The sequence below is a fragment of the Peromyscus leucopus genome, chromosome 1, assembly GCF_004664715.2.
Source record: "Peromyscus leucopus breed LL Stock chromosome 1, UCI_PerLeu_2.1, whole genome shotgun sequence".
Lineage (NCBI taxonomy): Eukaryota > Metazoa > Chordata > Mammalia > Rodentia > Cricetidae > Peromyscus > Peromyscus leucopus.
In genome coordinates, this window is record NC_051063.1 from 115,608,782 (window position 1) to 115,630,255 (window position 21,474).

At 38.7% G+C, this 21,474-nt stretch overlaps 1 protein-coding gene across 2 annotated transcripts in view; it reads left to right on the forward strand.

Moving 5' to 3' along the window:
* Tmem135 (transmembrane protein 135) overlaps positions 1 to 21,474 on the forward strand; it is a 200,616-nt gene that overhangs the window by 136,342 nt on the left and 42,800 nt on the right. For both annotated transcript variants that reach the window (XM_028894961.2, XM_028894962.2), the window contains one exon: positions 9,433 to 9,479. In XM_028894961.2, coding sequence (XP_028750794.1) covers positions 9,433 to 9,479 — 47 coding nt within the window. The remainder of the gene's footprint in view (positions 1 to 9,432; positions 9,480 to 21,474) is intronic.

Genomic DNA, 21,474 nt, shown 5'->3' on the forward strand with positions numbered 1-21,474 from the left:
CAAATTCCTCAAATACCTACAACTCAGCCCAAAGTAGGCAAAGTAAATGTGAAAGCAAAGAAATTGGATTAGAAATGTAGCTCGGCCAGGCGGTGGTGGCTCATGCCTTTAATCCCAGCACTCCGGAAGGCAGAGTCAGGCGGATATCTGTGAGTTCAAGCCCAGCCTGGTCTACAGAGCAGGATTCAGGACAGCCTCCAAAACTACACAGAGAAAACCTGTCTCAAAAAACCAAAAAAAAAAAAAAAAAAAGGAAGAAAGAAAGAAAGAAAGAAATGTAGCTCGATGACAGAATGCTTTCCTAATGTTTAAAGCTCAGTGTTTTTGACCCCCTCAAATTTTACATATGTATGTACATGTGCACATATATCCTTCATATGTACATATATGCTCACACTCATCCTTGCTTTGCATTTTTATTACTGTATTTGAGTTTTGTTCTCACTCTGTGTATGCTGCTCTTCTTATATAAATTTTAATAGCTATTTTACAATGTAGATTGTATTGTATAAAATTTGCTAGCTTAAATATCAGTTTCATGATTTTTTACATATTTACAGAGTTGTGTAGGCTACCATTCCTAATCTAATTTTAGAACCTTTTCATTGCTCCCAGAACTTTGTCTCTTTCCATTACCATTTAATACCCAACTTTAGGCAACTAGTATTCTATTTCCTGTAAGTAGGCTTGCCTGTTTTGGAATTACATGTAGAAAAGTGGATAGTATAGCATGTAGTCATCAGTTTCTGGTTTCTTTAACTTAGAATATTGTTTAGAATACTGTTTTCGAGTTCCATCTATATTGAAGTATAATGTTTAAAAACTCTACTAAAATAGCAACTTCAAAATCTTGTTTAAGTTGCACAATATTTGTGAAATAGCTGGGAATTACAGAGAATTTACCTCTCAATAGTTAGCATTTCTTTGTTTTTAAAACTACTTTTACTTTATTTGAATTAATATTTTGCCTGCATGTATGTGTGTGCTCCGCGTGTGTGCTTGGTGCTTGTAAAGGCAGAAGAGGGGGTTAGGCCCCTGAAACTAGAGTTACAAACACTTGGAAGTTGCTATATGGATACTAGAAACTGAACCAAGGTCCTCTGTAAGAGCAGGGAACACTCTTAACTACTGAACCAACTTTCAGCCCAGTTAGCATTTGTTGAATATTTATAACACACTCGTGACTCTTACGAGGCTTTCTGTATAGTATATTATTAGCATTTCATGCTTATGGCCTATAAACTGGCAGTATAATTTCGACAAATAAACAAATTAAGTGATGGTTATATTTTTGCTAATTTGTGGGAATTTACACAGTGTAAAATTAAAAGTGTACCAATTCATAATTTATATTCAAAGTTACAATATGTGAACAACTGTAACTTTGTCCCACTAGCTAATAAAAATGCCATTTGCTGGCCAGTTTAGTTGGACTTTTGTAGTGATGAAGGTGGCTTATGCCTGTCTATCTATGATGATCACTATTCCTCTACACAGCTTCAAATATAGCACTAATATGAATGAGAAACCACATTTAATATTTATATCAATTCATTTTACTTCAATAACTATACTCTGCTCCTTCTGACCAAAATACATTAACAGTGACTGGATTTACTCAACTAAACAACAAAACAGCTGAAAGAATGTACCAAATACAGGTGTTAGGCATCAGAGAACAGGGGAACAAATGGAAGGAGTTGTGTTGTTACCCTCACTTACTGTGATGAGAGGATTTGCAGTTCGAGTCAAGGAGGACTCACTAGAGGAGAACTGCAGATGAGGAAATAAACTGATGCGGATGGAGCAGACTGGACAGTGCTCACAGAACAGAAGGCTGGAGTGCCAAGTCCTCAGCTCATTATGGGCTAGGACATTACAGGAGGAAACACCCAGGTAAGGAAGGTGCAACCTAAACAATTAGCGGTCCTAATTGTGTGCTTGGAACTCAGACAGGTGTAAGAATAATTTCCCTTCCTATTTGCAGACATTCCCAAACATCTCAGAGAGTGATACGGCACTGGGTAGAGTGCATGCAGTCAGCAATGGGATAATTAGCTCCAGAGCAAGCTCTATGCAGTCCCTCCTAAAAAAACCTTAAAAGCAAGTTCTTAAAAGATTAAGTTGTTCCCAAGTAGCTTCTTTGTGTCCCAGAACAAAGCTTAAGAGTTGTGGGAATTCAGAAATACCCAAGACCCATCAGCGTAAAGCTCAGAATACCAGACATCAAGTAAAGAATTACCACTGAGCAGTGAGAAGCAGAACATTTGGATTCACAATAGATAATCCAGTCAATACCAGGCTAGAACTGAGAAAAGATTTAGTAGATACGGACATTGAAAAGGATTGTTATAACTAAGTCCTATAGTTTTAAAAAAGTTAGAGACACGGAAGATAGGATAAAAACCTACATCACACTTCCAAGATGAAAAGTTTACTGTTAGAATAATTATAAATTACACATTATAGAAGAAAATCTTAGTGACTGTCAAGCTAAAACAATTTGAGAAACAGTCCAAAATGAAACACATAGAGAAAAGGGAATTATTACTTTTTGTTTGTTGTTGTTGTTTTGTTTGTTTGTTTTTCAGAATAAATAGAGCCCTTGTGTGTTGTGGGAGAATTCCAGATAACCTAGTATTAGATAATTGGATTTTCTGAAGGAGAAGACAGAGAAACAGGAAATACATTTGTTCAAATAATGAATGAAAAGTTTCAATTATGATGAAACTGCAAACTTATATATATTCAAGATACTTAATGTATCCACAGTCCACAAATGTTGAGGGAAGAGAACCACTGCAAAGCACATCACAGTCGACAGTGGACAGACTAGGGAAAGAACATGATCCACCAAGCTAGATTTCTATACCTAGCAAGGATATCTTTCAAAATAGTGGAAAATTTCAGATATGATTTTCAGGAAAAGTGATTAAAATGCACTATTGAATTAGATATGCACATGAAGGTAGATGACAGCCCAGATGTGCACATGAGGTAGAGGACAGCCCAGATGTGCACATGAGGTGGATGACGGGACAGATGTTCACATGAGGTGAATGACGGCACAGATGTGCACATGAGGTGGATGACGGCATAGATGTGCTTACGAGGGTGGATGACAGCAATAGCATGAAGACAGGGAAAGAGAAATGGGAATGTATTCCCGCGAAGTTCCTGTAGATTACATGGTACAGCACCAATGAAATGTAGACTAGAAATTCAAAGAGAAGTGCTCTGTACTGTAAGAAAAATGGCAAAATAGGCAACCAAAGAGAGAAAGTCATGCCATAAATTCAGTTAATTGGAAAAAGGTGAACAAGATAATAGAAGAGACACAGCAAAATAACATTGAAACCACAGATTTTTTAAATCTAAGTATACCAGTAGGCACATTAAATATATAAACTATCCAGATATTCCAATTAAGAGACAGATTTTTTTTTTCTAAAGTGATGTATATGATGTTTTATACCTTTAATTCTAGCACTTTGCACTTTGGATTCAAAGGCAAGCAGATCTCTCAGGTAAAAACTGCCCTGGAGTACAGTGAGTTCCAAGCTAGCCAGGTGTCTATAGTGCACATAAGATCCCATGTGATCTAAGAAATAAAAAGACAAGAAACAGTCACATGTCACCTATAAGCAATAAACTTCAGGTGTAGTGACCACAATGTGTGAAAAATGAAACACTAAATAAAATAAAAGGGAGACCTTCCATCAACAAGTAATGAGAGAATGCTATAAACATGTTTGTTTGTTTTCCTGTCAGGGTTTCTTTTTTTTTTATTTAATTTTTTTTTCATTTTACATACCAACCCCAATTCCTCCCCCCCCCCCCACTTCCCCCACATTCCATCCTCTGTCCACTCCTCAGAGGGGTTAAGGTCTCCCTTGGGGAGTCAACAAAGTCTGGCATACCATATTGAGGCTGGGCCTAGCCCCTCCCCTCTGCTTCAGGGCTGAGCAAGGCATCCCACCATAGGGAATGGGTTCCAAAAAGCCAGTTCATGTACCTGGGGTAATTCTTGGTCCATAAACATCTTACTGGGTGTGATGGCTATGTTCCTTGCCTTTGTTACTCTGCCATGGACTAGTACCCTATAGATTCTCTGAGAATGAGCATTTTATTTAAATACACTCTGTACCTAGCAGATACAGGGTAACAGCTTTTCTAATATTTATTTAGTGCAAAAAGTATCTACGATTACTACGATTACTTGTATTAAAAACTCTCTCTCTCTCTCTCTCTCTCTCTCTCTCTCTCTCTCTCTCTCTCTCTCTGTGTGTGTGTGTATGTGTGTGTGTGTGTATTTTGAAGTTCTTTTTTACTCTAAAATTCTATAATTTGTAAAACAAAATATTTTTCATCATCCACACAAAGGTATATATTTATTTGAAAAAGTACTTTGTTGAACTTACTATAATTTAAAATTGACCACAATGGCTTGAAAACACTTTAAAAAATATCTAATATTACAATTTGGAGCATAAATGTTTCTCAAAGATCCATGAACTGAGGCATGGTCCCTAGCCTCTTGTACTTCTCAGAGGTGGTAGAACCTATAGGAAGCAGGACCACTTGAGAGGAAGTAAAGTTACAGGTGTGCCTTGAAGGGACCGCTGGGACCCCAGTATGTGCCTCTCTTCCTCCTCCCACTTTCCCTTCTTTCCTCTCTCCACCCCCCCCTTCTTTCACCTCTCTTTTGCTCCTCCTGGGCTCCCAAGAGGTAAGCAGCTGTCTTTACCAAGTGTTCTCATATCGTAAAGACCTGAAGTAAGGACCAGCGACAAATGACCATGGACTAAGATCTTTAAAAATAAAGGCCACAGGAAACATTGTCTTTTTTAACTTTTTGGGTTGATTGTTTCAGGTATATCAAGGTGATGGGAAGCTGACTAACACACCAACTAAAAATAAAATCCTTTCTTTAACATGTTTGATTAACAGGAAGTTAGGCATATTTATGTTAGGCTCAAATTTTACATGATAATGTTCAGGGTCTTTCCAGGGCTCTGTTTATCCCTGCAGCTTGTCCCTGTCTCCTCTTCATTGCCTCTGCTGACAATACTCTGCTCCCCTGACCACTTTGTACAAACAATCTGACATTTCCCCAGTACCCTTGCTCAGATGACTTAAGGTATGTTTCATGAGAGTAGAGACTTTCTTGGTATGCTTGGCATTGCACATTCTAAGTAACTGTCTGTAACATAGTAGGTATTCAATAAATATTTATAGAATCAATCATCTGTATTTAAAAATCCTTTAGATTTATTTTTGTGTCTAGATTCTTCACCATATTAAAAAAAAGTAACCTTCAGTTGTTGGAGATTTGAATGTTTCCAATTGTTTAAAAATAGTTGTGGTTTTTTTTAAATACACTTATGTTTCTGGTCTTAGATTTTATACAGAGATCACTTTTGTGAGAACCAATATTAAACAGTGTGCTGAATGCCTGACCCTTTTGCAAGCATCTTCTTGTTGGTTCACTCTGTTAACCTGAGTGAGATACTATTCTTAATTACAGATCAGCTTCAGAAAATCCTGGGAAGTATCTGAAGTTCCACAAAACACATTCAAGCCTAGGTCTGCCTAACTTCAAAGCTTGAGTTCCAGCGTTTCATCTATATTATTTGTAAAGATTTTTTTCAGACAGTTATCATGAGTAGTTTTAATATATTAGGATAAAACCTAGTTATCAGAGGGGGAGAGACAGAGGAGAGAGAGGAAGAGAGGGAGGAGAGAGAGAGAGAGAGAGAGAGAGAGAGAGAGAGAGAGAGAGAGAGAGAGAGGAGAGAGAGAGGAGAGAGAGGAGAGAGAGAAAAGAGAAGAAGAGAAAGATAATTTCTTTTGTGAAGTTGGAGAAGGTAGGGACACTTTATGGGGCCATTCTGCTGGAATGAAATCTACCAGGAGAACATTGACTGATGCAGGGAATGGAGGAAATATTGAATATCTAGGAAAGCTACCATTGTACAAAGGGGATAGAATGATAGAGTAAAATTTGAGTTTCTTGATCTGGGTATTGACTAGCAAATAATAGCCAATAAAAAACTTACTTGGACTTTGATTTATTATTTTTAAAAGATTTCCTCATTTTTATTTTATGTGTATGTTAGCCAGCATATGTATGTGCACTACATGCATGCCTGATGCTCATGAAGCCTGGGAAGAGGCATCAGATCTTCAAGAACTGGAGCTACAGAGGCTTGTGCCTACCATGTGCTGGGAACAGAACCCTGGTCCTCTGCAAGAGCCGGGAATGCTCTTAACTGCTGAGCCACCTCTCCAGCCCCTGGAATTTGGTTTATAATTGCATAATCAATGGCTAGAGTTATTCCATATGCTCCATGTTTCTAAAGTCTGTGTGTAATAAACCTTAAGTATTTTAGACAGGATAAATGCCAGGCCAATGGAAAGACCTGTAGAAGAAAGAGGGGTTTGGGAGGTTAGGAGAGGGAGAGGTGTGTGTTTACAAGAGAAACACATTTTATGTCTACATTTGAACTGTTATGAAGATATAGATGCTTGTGTTCACTTAGTTTCATTTGATACCTGTCTTCCTCGGAATGATGTGTTTATATATTTCTAAGTCCCCCAGGCTGCATTATGATCCTTATTTATCTGAGACTAGTATAGCAAATGTGACTGGTTTGCTGTGTAATAGCTAAGCTTTTACATTTTCCTCAAGTTAACTCGAGATTGTTTCTGTTGGAAATAGCAAAACACCATTTTATACCATATTTGTTTTTGTTTTTTTCTTAGTCACCTTTTTATAATTGGAAAATCATTCACTTCTTATTTGCCTGAGAATGAAGCCATTGACAGTTCTTGCACTTAATTTGCAACATTGTAGTCGTCAAACATAAGAGTGCATTTTACCATTTCCCTATGATTTCACAGTAATGTTAGAGAGATCCTTTCTGTTACCATGACCATAACTGGGCTTCTGATTATGTACATATACTATCTCATGTTTTAGTATGATTGCTAGTGAGGGAGAGTTCTTCAGTCTGGGTTTATTGTCTCTTATGCTTGCTACTAGGAGAACTTGGTTTTTGGCTAATTATTCTGTATGCCACAAAAGTTGATTATATTTTATAAGCTTTTTTATTGATTAATATTGCCTGCTAGTTGAACCTTTCATTATATTTAAATAAATCAGGTTGCTTTAATATATAGTTAATAGACATATGTTGACTTAGTGCACACATATGTGTGGTGTATGCATGTTTTTATTTGTGTGTATGTATGTGTGTGTCTGTCTGTCTGTCTGTCTGCCTGTCCTCATTCCAGTTAATTCTTCAGAGCTTCTCAGACTTTTTCTGCTTATGAGTTCCTTTCTCCTGTGTAGACGAATTTCTAAATGGTCTCTTAATAAATCCTGGGGCCTATGCAGGGACACTTTGCTCAGCCTGGGTGAAGGGAGGAGGGGACTGGACCTGCCTCAACTGAATCTACCAGGCTGAGCTGAATCCTCAGGGGAGTCCTTGCCCTGGAGGAGATGGGAATAGGGGTGGTGGGAGGAGGGAGAACAGGGGAATCTATGGTTGATATGTAAAAAAAGAAAAAAAATTTGGATTTTTGTATTTAAAAAATTAAATTAAATTTAAAAAAACACAAAAACATGGAGCCAGAAATTTGGCTTAAAGCCCAAGAAAAAGATCAGAGGAATAGGACAAACCATGAGCTAGCCTCACCTCACCAACTCCGAAGCTTCCAAAGAGAGTGACTTCCTGTCAACCAGGCTTATATGCCTTGCTGTTCTGCCATCTGATTTGCTCTCTGTCTAGCTACATCACTTCCTCTTCCTGGCCAACTCTGTTACTTCCTGTCTGTACAGGCCTCCAGAACTCTGGTTGATACTGGGATTAAAGGCATGTGTCACCATGCTTGGCTCTGTTCCCTAGTGTGGCCTTGAACTCACAGAGATCCTGTCTGCTAAGTGATAGGAATTAAGGGCATATGCTACCACTGTCTGACTTCTTTGTTTACTTATACCAGTTGGCCTTTTTTCTCTGATCTCCAGGCAAGCTTTATTTATTAAAACACAAATAAAATATTACCACATTTTAGCACAAATAAAGTATCACCACACTCCTGAGAAATATTTACAGAAACCCATAATCTAGGTATATAAGTCAAACATTTACTGATTATAAATCATAAAGAAATAAATATTTAAGAACAGGTCTTGCATATACATAGAACTTTATCTTTACTAAAGACAAAAGAAAGTTGGCATACTAATAGATGGACTTGCTTATGTTTACAAAAAGAATTAAATTTTGGCTGAATTTTTGATATTTCAGGGCATAGAGCATATCAAAATTTTTACAGTTTGTCAGTATTTTGATTTTATAACCATCAGTTATGATGGTTTGTTTTGTGTAAATGCATTGTATAAAATGGCAGAAAATGTGTTTGGGGCCGTTTTAGAAACTATTGGAAATTCTGTTCTATTCCCAAGGCAAAATTCATTGAATGAGTATTAGGAAATCCAAGTTAGGAACTCAAGCAGGAATTTTCAAAGTTAAGCACTTTAACACAATATAATACAAATATACTAATTTGATATTTATATTCTGATATAGGAAAATATTAGAAGACTTTTTTCATTATTAACTTTGCCAAGTCCTACCAGAAACATCTTGAATTTAAAATGTGTTTGATTTTGAATTAAATATTAGTGGGTTGCACATTCAGAAAACTTTCACTGTTGTCAAATTTTGTCAGTTTCCTCACATAATATACAGTCCTGACCTACAGTTTGAAAATCTGGCAAGCCGTAAAGGTATTCCTTGTTGAACCCTGTTGCCACCCAACCAGTCTATATGAGTCCTCTGAGTATATATGTTTGCTAATAGTTTGTGTATACGGTGGCCTTATGTATCACTGGGTCCCATAACCATGCAACCAATTGCTGGTTGAAATAGTCATGAAATTTGATAAACTCTTTTGAACATATGTAATCTCTTTCTTATTAATTCCTTAACAACCCTGTCTAGCAACTGTGTACTCTAGGTAATTTGAAGATGATATAAAATGTGAGAGGGTGTATGTAATTCATATGCAAATACCATGCCATTTTATATGAGAGATTTCATCATTTATGGGTTTGGGCATCTGTGGGCTAGTTGGCTGGCTTTCTTTTTTGAAACCAGTCTTTTGTAGATACTGAGTGATGATTCTGTATATGCCCCATGTATGTAGTATAATTACATGTACTTATGAGTTCATTGCGCCCGAATGCAGTGTATTTGAGAAGTGTGTTACAGAATGTGGTACGTTGATGTACATTGTGATGGTAGCTTCTGTGCTGTTTCCATGCAGCCAGGCCTGAGATTTAATAGGGGTTGTTTTGCTTTCGTCGGTCACAGCAGTGATGATGTCAGTACCTTTTGCAAATAATCTGTTTCCTCCTCGTTGCAGGTCCTTTTGTTCTGCATCACAGCGGCCATGTACATGTTCTTTTTCAGGTATGCTCTGTTCACCAATTTATTTCAATATCAAAATAGTATCGAATTCCTTTCAACTATGAATCTAAAGTATCCCCCTCCCCCAGTCATTATCTCCAGTAAATGGTATGGAATCCTGCCACCCAACCCCAAGAGTGTAGAGGTAAATCCTGCTTCTTTGTTAGTAAAGAAAATAGGAAGAAGAGAAGCAAGGTTTCATATGAAGGCAATGGGTATCTGCCGCCTTGCTATGACCTGAGCAGCACTGAAAATGACTCAAGCCAGTTGGTGGTGCACACTTAATCCCAGCACTCGGGAGACAGAGGCAGGAGGATCTCTGTGAGTTTGAAGCCAGCCTGGTCTACACTGAGCTCCAGGGCAGCCAGTGACCCCACCTTTGGAGAGAGGGGGAGAAAATGATTCTTGACTAGGGAGAATCTACTCTTTCCTAATCTCCACTTTCAGTCCTACTAATTAGTTACTATTTGTAGCCCACTTTTGACACTTTTTTAGTTAATTCTTTATTGACTTTTCAGAGTTCAGTCATAGCAAGACTGTCTAGGCTTTAATGTTTGTACCTAGTCCACTAGGAGAGTAGCAGACTTTTATTAAGATGTATTTGGTACATATATTTATCATTTTCAAATAAACCATACCAGTAATTTAAAGTAGGGATGGCTTGCCAGAACATCCTAGTAAATATTTGATAAAGCACAATGTGGAATTTTTTTTAAAACTTTTTCAGAAATGTTCTAGGAGAATACAAAATGATGATGTTGCTGTTACCAGGATATCACATAGATACAAAGTAATAGAGCTGCACGGAGCTGCACGTAGCATTTCATCTTCCAAGAGCTGATAATGAGCTACATAGGATTTTATATCAGATATCAGTGTTAGAAAAGTATTGGAGCTCTGTGATGACATTTGGGAAATGTTTCCTCTCTCGTTCCCTTTTTTCTTTCCTTTCTGGCTTTGGTTATTATAATAGTTTTTGATTGAACCCAGAGCCCTGTGAGTTCTGGGTCACTACTAAACAATGGTTCACACACCCAGCCTGATTTTTAAAATTTATGATTCACACTGTATTTGGCCTGCTGTTGTACAATTGTTTCTTGTGTTTTAATAACTGATTTGATGGACTGAATTAGAAATCATGAACATTTCATTTCATCAGTTTCTTCAGACTATATTTGTGTCATAGATATTATTAGAATACCAGTGTAAGAAAAAAAAATCAAAGTCTGTCTTTATAACTGTGTCCTCACTAGTCAGGTGATGTACATACCTAGCAGGAAAATAAATTCCAAAATGATGCAATGTTAGGAAAACAGCCTTTGTTGACATGCATGGTAGTAAAGTGCAGTGTGAAGTCAGTTTTCTTCTTGTGAAAATCTTAACAGGTCATAAAAAGAAACAGTCCTTCCCAAAGTGACCGTTCAGGATAGCAAGTATGTTTAATGTTTAGCATTTCTTAGCCATAAGAAGTCTTTGAGGTTTAAAAGCAAATTGCATAATGTATACATGGATAAATATCAAGTTTGTTGCATGGCTGTAGGAAATTATGTTTTGAAAATTGCTACCATTAGCCTAGTGTTTTCGGTGTAGAGGGAAAATCAACCCTATAAATAATGTGTTTGGGTGCAGCGCTACAGAACTGTTCTTGCTTCAGTTACAAATGTCTGAGTTAAAAACAGCAGTTTAAAATATTTTCCAGAAGGCTCAATACAAGGTTTAAGTGCCAAGATAAACACTTTCAATTTTCGGGGGAAAAGGGGCTATTTTTCTCTGCAAAGAAGTCCTGTCCCTGAATTTGTAGTGTTCTTGGCAGAAGTTCGTTTGGATAACCCAGCAAGGGGATTGCTTGAATGGTAAAAATACAGCCCTTTAGAAAGTCCTACAACCAAACAAAACAATGTCTATGCCTTTCTGTACCCTGGCTTGTGTTTGGAATGAATGGTTATTTTACACAGCATTTGGCAACTCCAATGGCATTTTAATATAAACACAGGTATTTGTGGACATATTTACTCAATTTATTGTTAGTATTTTAAAACTAATTGCATAAAATTGGATAATTAAATATAAAATGATATTGTCCTCAGGTCTCCTTTTAATCATTAATGTCTTTTGGCAAGAGAATAAAGGAACATTTTTATATGCCAGTGAATCATCTTGTGTTTTTATCCTGTTGTCTAAATTGGAGAGGGGAAACTGAGATCCATTTCAGTAAAGATAAAATGTACCACTGTGATTTTTTTTTTAAAGAAAGAACTTGAGGGAGTAATTTCATAATTATTTTTTCTGATGGAGTCCATATCTCTGATATGTAAATTTACTTAAAAACAGCATACTGGTTTTGGTATTAAAAACTATTCTTACCTAAATGCCAAGTGAAATACTTTACCTTCACATGATTCTTAGTAGATTTTAAATGGTTTTTCACATACACTATCTTATATATGGCGGTTGTGATTTTCCATGGCTTCATGTTAAAATGGAATCCTGGAGTGCTTTAGATGTCTGGGTTGAGGAAAAGTAATAATTGGTGGTTGTAGTTTTGTTCTTTTTTTTTTTTTTTTCAATCCAGTTGCCTGACTTATGTAGGCAACTGGATGCTATTGATCCTATCTGCTATGGATTCCAGGGAAATTTCAAATACAAAGGATATAGAAGCATATTTTGAAGATGCTTTGAAAGGATGCTCTTCAGATGGTACTGCCTTATCAGTGTGTGTACATTTGTCATAGCTGTGCCTGAGGGCATGGTGTTCTACTGTTAGTGCTGGTTGAGCAGGAGTGATAAGGAAGAATTGATAGAAAATGTTTTCTCATGTATTCCACACATTGTTTATGTTTAGTGTGGACTAATGTGTAAAGCAGCATAAATATTTGAAAACAAAGGAGTCACCACGTATACACCTCTTTGTTCTGGCTGTATCTCACTCTATAGCTTGAAGTGGCTTAAGTAGGCCTCCAACTTACAGCCACTCTCCTGCGTCAGCCTCCTGATTGTGAGGGTTACAGGCATGAATCACTATGCCAGATTTAGGATCAGGATGTTTTTATAGTCGTGTGGGGAAACTTTTTCTTTTAGCTGAAACATGAAGGAAAGGATCAAAAAAAAGCACAAAGTGAAACATCTAGCACTTGGTCCTGTTTACAGAAATAAATTTAAGAACATGAATCACACATGAATTTCTTGCCTTCATTTTCATCCTCAGGCATCTGTATATAAAGAATGCTGCTATTCTTTAAAAGCAAGTGAATGGCATCATTTCTTTAATTAAACATAATGTCACAGAGTAACATAACTTGGTCACAAGTTGATGAATACTAGCTGGAAATTCTCCCTACATGCCTCTGTGGGGCCAGTGAGTTCAGCAGTGTGCTTAGGCATGCAGCTTGCAAAGCTTGGACTTGTCATAGCTCTTAATCCGTAGATTGTTTAGGATTGTGCTACAATACACAAGTTATAAATAATCTTATGTTCATATAAGAACACACTGTGTATGTATGTTATCTGTCTATCTATCTATCTATCTATCTATCTATCTGTCTGTCTGTCTGTCTGTCTGTCTATCTGTCTGTCTATCCGTCATAAGGTCCTTTAAATATCAGGTTCTGTTTTTTAAAGCATCACTTAAAATATACAAAACTCACCTAAAATTTGGTATATATGCACCTTTAGAGCTTAAAAGTTCTTCCTTTAGGCTAGAGTCTTCTTTAAGATGTTAATTTTATTTTAGAGAGCTTCTTTACAGCAAAACAGAAAGTGATTTGAAAAGGCGATCATGTGGCAGGTAATGGGAGAGGTTGTGTGGTAGTTCTCCAGGGGAAAAAAATGGTGAGGATCTATGTATTTTGTTAATTTTAAAGTAATTTTCTTATTTCTTGAGATTATAATATAACTACACAGTTTCCCCCTTCCCTGCCCTCCCACCAAACTCTCCCTATACCACTGAGTCCTGGGAAGTGTAAGCTGTCATTTGGTAACTTGACTTTACAGGGAGCTTGCATTGCCCTTCATCAGTTAGCTTCAGTCTGTGCTGATACTGATGCTGTTTTGAAGAGCAGTGTGTCCACTGTCTTGTGTTTATCTGGGGAAGGTTTCACTAAAGGACACTTAAACCACTTGCCATTCATGAAATTTGAAATGAATGGAAAAGCATAGAAACAAATTATACTATCATCATGTCCCACACTTTATAGGAACTGCACAACAAAATACAAATGTTTATATGCCTGTAAAACTTCTTGTGAAATATACATGTTTGGAGATAAAATTTTAATTCTCTATAGGTTCAGTGACTGGGCTTGTACCATCTGTAACCAAATTCGGCTGAAAATCACAGCAATATGAATATTTTTCACTATAATCATATTTTATTTATTTATTGAGAGGGGGGGAGGGAGGGAAGGAAGGAGAACGAGTAAGACAGAGAGACAGAGATAGACAGTGTTTGCCCATGCCCCAGACCCACGGACAGAGAGACAGAGAGAGACCGTATTTGCGCATGCCCCCGGCCCACATAAAGAAAACAGGTCCAGGACAACTTGCAGCGGTTGGTTCTCTCCTCACCATGTGGGTTCTGGTATCCAATTCTGATTGTGAAGTTTAGACACAGGCATCCTTACCCACCAAGCCATCTCTCCAGTCCACCACCGTGATCAGTTTCAAACATAGACTTTGTTCTAGAGTATGGCTGGATCACTGAATCAGGGAGGTGTTTTCTTGTGAGATGAGCTAGGAAACGTAGAAGATGCTTCTTTTTTTTTTTTTAGATTTAATATATTACATATCAGCTACGGATTCCCCTGTCCTCCCTCTTCCTGCCCCCCCCCCAGCCCATCCCCCATTCCCATCTCCTCCAGGGCAAGGACTCCCCTGGGGATTCAGCTCTACCTGGTAGATTCAGTCCAGGCAGGTCCAGTCCCCGCCTCCCAGGCTGAGCAAAGTGTCCCTGCATAGACCCCAGGTTCCAAATAGCCAGCTCATGCACTAAGGACAGGTCCCAATCCCACTGCCTAGATGCCTTTCAAACAGTTCAAGCTGATCAACTGTCTCACTTATCCAGAGGACCTGATCCAATTGGGGGCTCCTCAGCTATTGGTTCATAGTTCATGTGTTTCCATTAGTTTGGCTATTTGTCCCTGTGCTTTTTCCAATCTTGGTCTCAACAATTCTCGCTCATACAAACCCTCCTTTTTCTCACCGATTGGACTCCTGGAGCTCCACCTGGGGCCTGGCTGCAGATCTCTTCATCTGCTTCCATCAGTCATTGGTTGAGCTTTCTAGCACAACAGTTAGGGTGTTTGGCCATCCTATCACCAGAGTAGGTCAGTTTGGGCTTTCTCTCAACCATTGCCAGCAGTCTATTGTGGGGGTATCTTTATGGATTTCTGGGGACCTCTCTAGCACTTTGCTTCTTCCTATTCCCATGGGGTCTTCATTTATCATGGTCTCTTTTTCCTTGTTCTCCCTCTCTGTTCTTGATCCAGCTGGGGTCTCCCGCTCCCCTAAGCTCTCTTTCCCTCGAACCTTGCCCTTCATTATCCGACCCCCTCCCCCACATCCAGTTTGCTCATGTAGATCTCATCTATTTCTCTGTCATTGGGTGATCCCTGTGTCTTTCTTAGGGTCCTGTTTTCTAGGTAGCCTCCTTGAAGTGAGTAGCAGTCTAGTCATCCTTTGTTTTACATCTAGTATCCTCCTATGAGTGAATACATACTATGTTTGTCCTTCTGAGTCTCGGTTACCTCACTCAGGATGATTTTTTTCTAGATCCATGCATTTGCCTGCAAACCTTATGATGTCATTGTTTTTCTCTGCTGAGTAGTACTCCATTGTGTATATGTACGGCATTTTATTTATCCATTCTTTAGTTGAAGGGCATCTAGGTTGCATCCAGGTTCTGGCTATTACAAATAATGCTGCTATGAACATGGCTGAATATGTGCTCTTGTGGTATGATTGACCATTCCTTGGATATATGCCCAAGAGTGGTATAGCTGGGTCTTGTGGCTAAGATAAAAAACACTGAAGACAGCTTATGCTGGAGAGGATGTGGAGCAAGGGGAACTCTTCTCCACTGTTGGTGGGAATGCAAGCTTGTACAGCCACTTTGGAAATCAATATGGTGCTTTCTTAGAAAATTGGGAAGATGCTTTTAAGTTCTGAACTTTCAGCCTGCTCACCTGCCTCCCCAGAAGTGAGTTCCTCCCAGTTTACGTTTGTCCATCCTAGAACCTCTTGGTACTGATCACAGCTTGAGGACAAAGTGGTATATGTTATCATATTTATGTCTTCTGAAAATGCAGAATTAAAGGAGAATACAGCTTTGAATTTTCCCATTAGGGGAAACTCAGGAGATCAGGGTCCCAGCTGCCCCATGTACTTCTTCTGCTGTGACATGCATGTATGCAATCCTCAATGATTTGGAACTCAGTCACCCACCAGAATAAGACTTATGCTAATACTCAGGTGACAGAAAAAAAAAAAATTGAACTGATGTTTGATTTCTGTGATGGGTCACGGAAGCTTGAGTTCTCATATTGGAAGCACAGTGCCTTCCTGAATTCTATTTGTTCCCCAGGTGTTAAAAATGTCCCTTGAATTGCATAATTACACAATTGATTATTGTGGTAAACTTCTTGGCAAGGTGTTTAGATAAGACATCTACCTGCCTTTGTTTATTAATCACAGGGAACTAGCCAGTGATGCACGGAACACCTAACATTATCCACCATGTCATTTTCAGTGTGACAGATGTGACATGAGAGCACTTGAGAACTGAATTAAATTTATGTTACGCTTGCTTTATCTATTATTCATGGTATGTTTTTTTAAAGAAAAAAACTATATTGGCATACACTTGTGATATTTCCAGTTTTTATCACAAATGATTGTTTAATAAAATATATGCATGTTTCCACTGAGGATTTATCAGTAGTAACTGTGGGTCCACTGAGGTAGCTCAGCAGGCAGAGGAACTTGCCACCGAGTCTGATGTCCTGAATTCAGTTCCTGGAACCTACATGGGAAAAGGAGAGAACCGATGTCCAAAGGTTGTCCTCTGGCCTCTACAAGTGCACACACACAAACTAATGAAATGTTAAAAAGAAAAAAAAAACGTAACTTTTTAAAAGAATTTAAGAATTCTGGCTGCTTGATCTGTACATTTTGGATCTAGCTTTAAGCTCACTAATATAGTCAGTTGTCATTCAATCTTCCAGCTCTGTGGTAGGTTAATTTTTTTAAGTATTCTGTTTATTAGCTTTGCAGGCATATTGCTTTTTGTTTGTTTGGTATGGAAGTTCATTTTGTTGAAAAGTAATTGGCTAGCTCTTCAGACAGCTTTATAAAACGTGACGGCACATCATTTTTTTTTTTTTTTTTTTTTTGGTTTTTCGAGAAGGGTTTCTCTGTGTAGCTTTGCGCCTTTCCTGGAGCTCACTTGGTAGCCCAGGCTGGCCTCGAACTCACAGAGATCCGCCTGCCTCTGCCTCCCGAGTGCTGGGATTAAAGGCGTGCGCCAGGCACATCATTTTTTAAAGCTGTGGACCAGTACTTTCAAAAGAATGGTGACTGTAGAGAATGCAGTTTTACATTGTTATTTCCCATATCAAATTGGTCACGGTGCTAGTAAATAATAGCTGAAATATGAAACTTTCCCATAAGAAATTGGAATTTTTCTAACAGCTGTTGTCTCGGAAGAGATGGGCTAGAAGTTTAACTGTCTCTAAAACATCAGCTGCCATCATCCTCCCATGAGTCCGCTTTCTGCTGGGATTCTGCTTCCGCTCTGCTTGCCCTCCCTTCGTTTTCCTTGTTCAGTCATGGATCAGGTAGCTGCCATTCTGTTCGCATCCACCTAAAGAGAACTCTGGTTTAGGTAACAGAACTCTCTTCAAGCCTAAGTCCTTTGGTTAAGTGTCACTGCTGATAGTCACTTCGGAGTCTGCACCTCTGACCTTGATCCTGTTTCTCATTCCCCCATCTCACTCTGCTCTCTGACCCTGTCTGTTGAACCTTGTGTTGAAGTTCAGCATGTCTCTTCCAGCACCTTCTTTCCTCTTTCTCTTCCCCTGTCAGTCTTCTCTGTGAGAGGACCCTGACACCCCATCTGTAAGATGAGTCAGGTTTAGGCTTTCACCATCCATAATTTGATTTTGTGCCCAAGTTTATTCAGAGTACATATTAAGTTTGAAGTGCTAATGTACCCTAATTAGGACCTATCCATACTCTTTTAATATGGATGCTTATAGTACTTTTACTGCAAAATGGTGCCTAAAGCCTGATTTCTGGGTCTATTACTGAAATGAAAGAAGTTTTAAATTCTTTTGGAAACAGTTAAGCGAGTGATGAATTCAGCGAATCTAGGAACAGATATTGTCTGAGTTTTATCATCTTTAAAGGAATCATGAACTAGTTTTTGTCCACTGTGATTTAAATCGTGCATAGTGACAGTCTGCGCCCCCCAGAACTTCAGTGAAGCTCTGATCCTTCTTTGTGGCTGAGAAGAACTTTGAATGCTATAATTTTGATAACAAAAAGTTCTATCAGCTGCTAATATTTATTGAATGCTTATTGTGTACAAGGATCTGTACTGCTGCTTAATAAACAGCCCAGGATTAAACCATACCACAGCTTAAAAAGTAGGCACTGGATTTTTCTGTCTTATGGGTGAGGAAAGTGAAATTTGAGAGTATGTGTAATGTGTGAGGGTTGCACAACTAGAAATAAAGCATGGATTTGAACTTTGTTCTCTCCAGCCTGAGTCTGTTCTCTTCTTTGTTCAGTCTAGCTGACTAAACCACTACTTTCCATTGTTTTAAACCATCACACAACATATAGGGAATATGTCAGCATATTCTTTTTGTATGCATATGCTACTTAAAGCTAGAGGCAACTGACCTAGAGATTCCATTTAGGCATGCTGGAAACTTGCCTATTCTAAGTAAGGAGGGGACGAGGTTGCAGTCGGTGTTTATGTTAGTATCTCTCTGGAAAAGGGATGGTGAGAGGCAAGTGCCCCTTCTCAGTGAAACAGTTATACCCAGTCGCCTTATTTCTATGGGGCAGCTAATAGGAGTTTGGATGGGTTGGCATTTCTCAGTTGGGTTATGTTCCTTTTTGTGACTTTTTTTCTTACACATTTATTATTGGAACTAATCACACAAAATTGATTTGACTTGGGAAATATTTTTCATCATGTCCTTTGGGAGTTGAAGGGGAAAATATTATTTGTACATAAATTATATGGCATGTGATACGTAATATCATGAAACAGTGGTGTGATCACATGATAAATCTGATGCTCACTACAGATGTCTCAACTAAAGAGCATGGCAGTTGCTTCATTCCTAAGTGGTATATTAGAAGCCCTTAAAGATCATTTAACCATAATCATAATTTACTTAGAAGAGGTTAGGCGGCTAGTGCTGAAGATGGTCTGTAGATGACCAGAGGTGTCAATGTGTGGAAAAGGAAGTGAGGGAGGCAAGTAGAGAGAACCATTGCTTGCCCATTCCTTGCAGACATGACCTTTCTGTTTTTCTCTCTCTTAACATCCAGATTTTTCAAATTAGTTGTCCATATTTGCCTTTTGCCATTCTTATGTGTCGCTGTAATCTGATTTCCACTCCGTGAGCCTCTGGAATTTCTCTCTAAGGTCATCAGAAACAGCCTGCCTCTAAATCTAATGGTTGTTTAGTATTTCTTTCTTACAAGCATTCTTAGCTGCCTAGGGCATTTCACCTCCTTTTCTTATAAACCTTTCCGTTAGTTTTTCTAAAGTGATTCAGTCTTGATTTTTTTTCTCCCTCTCCTCCTCCCCTCAGCGCCTCTTCACTGCCTTGTTTCTTGCATCATCCTTTGTGTACGTGTGTATTTGATACTGTTTTTCTAGCCTCACTGCTTCTCAGTGTTGATGTTGTCTTTTGGTAATCTTACACATTTCTGAGCTTTTAATTACCATGTATATATTAATGGTCCCTAGTCTGTGTTTAGGTCATGTTGGTTTCCTCACTTTCTTCTTTTTTTTTTTTTGAAACAGGGATCCTCTGCCTGTCCTGTCTCTCACTCTGTAGACCAGGCTGGCCTCAAACTCACAGTGATCTGCCTGCCTCTGCCTCCCGAGTGCTGGGATTAACAGCGTGCATCACCACTGCCTGGTGGTCGTCTCCTAACTTTCAGAGCCACATATAATCTAGTGACATGGTTGTCTCACTGCTCCTAAGACTAAGTTTCACCATTTGGACTTAGCATCTCTAGTTCAGTGATTCTAGTTTGTGCCTAACCCTTTGCATTTCTCCAGATCTCTGTGAGTTAATGGAGATGCCACTCACACAGCTGGAAATCGGGTGACATACTAACTACCTTGGAATTGTTTTCCTATTCTGGCTCCTCTTCACTGTCAGTGCTCAGCTACATCGCCCAAGCTAGACCTGCCTCACTCCCTGCCGTCTGTATACATCTGCTCTCTCCTCTCCTGTTCATTTTAACAATAGCAAAAAACAAACACTGCAGCCCTGTGCCTCAGTTTAAACCTATTTTTTATTAAAACAACTTTTATTGTAATTTATGTGTCTCTGCATCAAACATGCAAACATGTGTGGGTACCTGGAAAGGCCCAAAGGGTGTGTCAGATCCTAGGGAGCTCTAGTTACAGGCGGTTTGAGTCTCCTGATGTGAGTGCTGGGGACTGATTCAGGTCCTCTGCAAGGGTAGCCAGCATTCTTTCTCAACTGCTGAACCTTCTCTCCAGCCCGAAACTCTTTTAGGCAGAGTGCAAGGCTTCTGGTAGCGTGGTCTCCTGTACGTGACTAGCAAGGCAGAAATTTGAGCCTGTTGCCTGGATTTGAATAATACTTACTCTGGGATCTTGGGCAAGTTACTTACCTTATCATTGTTTCATCTCTTTGGTGTGTTTGAAAAGAAGTTATTCTTAGAGCCTATAGTTAAAGCTAGGACTGAATGAACATTGCCCTAATAAGTAGCAGTCAATAAATGTAAACTCTTACCATTGAAATTTAGAAATCCAGTATAGTTTATGTATAGCCTTGAGTTATTTAATGTCTTGTAGCCTGTCTTAATTTAAAATGTGACCACAGTTTTCCTTTTGCTGATTATGTCAATTGCCATGCACACAAGGCTTTCCGTAGGCAGAGGGTCAGATTGAGTTTCCTCCTTTCTTATTCAGCAATATGATCATCCTATTCATATTTGTACATATAAACTCGGCACATTTAAAGTCACAGAAACTGTTTTCACTGAGTGATTCCTCTAAATAAATATTAGCCTGTAACAAATCAGTCAATATATTGCTGATAATTTAGAGTCATTGGCAAAATGTATCCTTAGATAAATCCCATTTTCCCCATTGTATTCCATGTGAAGACAGCGCTAACTTGTTTGCAGTTCTCTGTTGCTGCCACCTGAGGTTGGAGGCAGTGATTGGCTAAAATTGCAGCAAGGATTAAAGAAATCCCATATTTTTATCCTAACCTAGGTAAAGAGAGTCTAGATGCATTATTGAATTCTCTCTTCCTGATGAAATTGCTACATTTAGTAACACAGTTGAGACACAGGCAGTGACAGAATACCTGTCCATACAAAAGCCAGTGAGCCTGAGTGGTGAGTTCTAGGCTGATGAGAGACCCTGCTTCCAAAACACAAGGTTGACAGCACCTGAGGAAATGCACTAGAGCTTGATCTCTAGCACCAGCACACACACAAGTGTATATACACACACACACACACACACACAGGACTGGATGTTATATTATGTATGAGACCATCTGATATCAGGGGTCCAGAATAACTAAACATGCTTTGATTAACATGCAAAATGATAGTTCATTAACATGTAAGATTCTAGCTGTATTGGAGCACACTCCTATAATTCTAGCACCCAAGAGGCAGAGGCGGAAGGGACACCATGAGTTCAGGGCTAATTTGGGCTAACAAAGTGAGTTGAAGACTTGCCCACTCTACAGTATGAGACCTTGTCTCA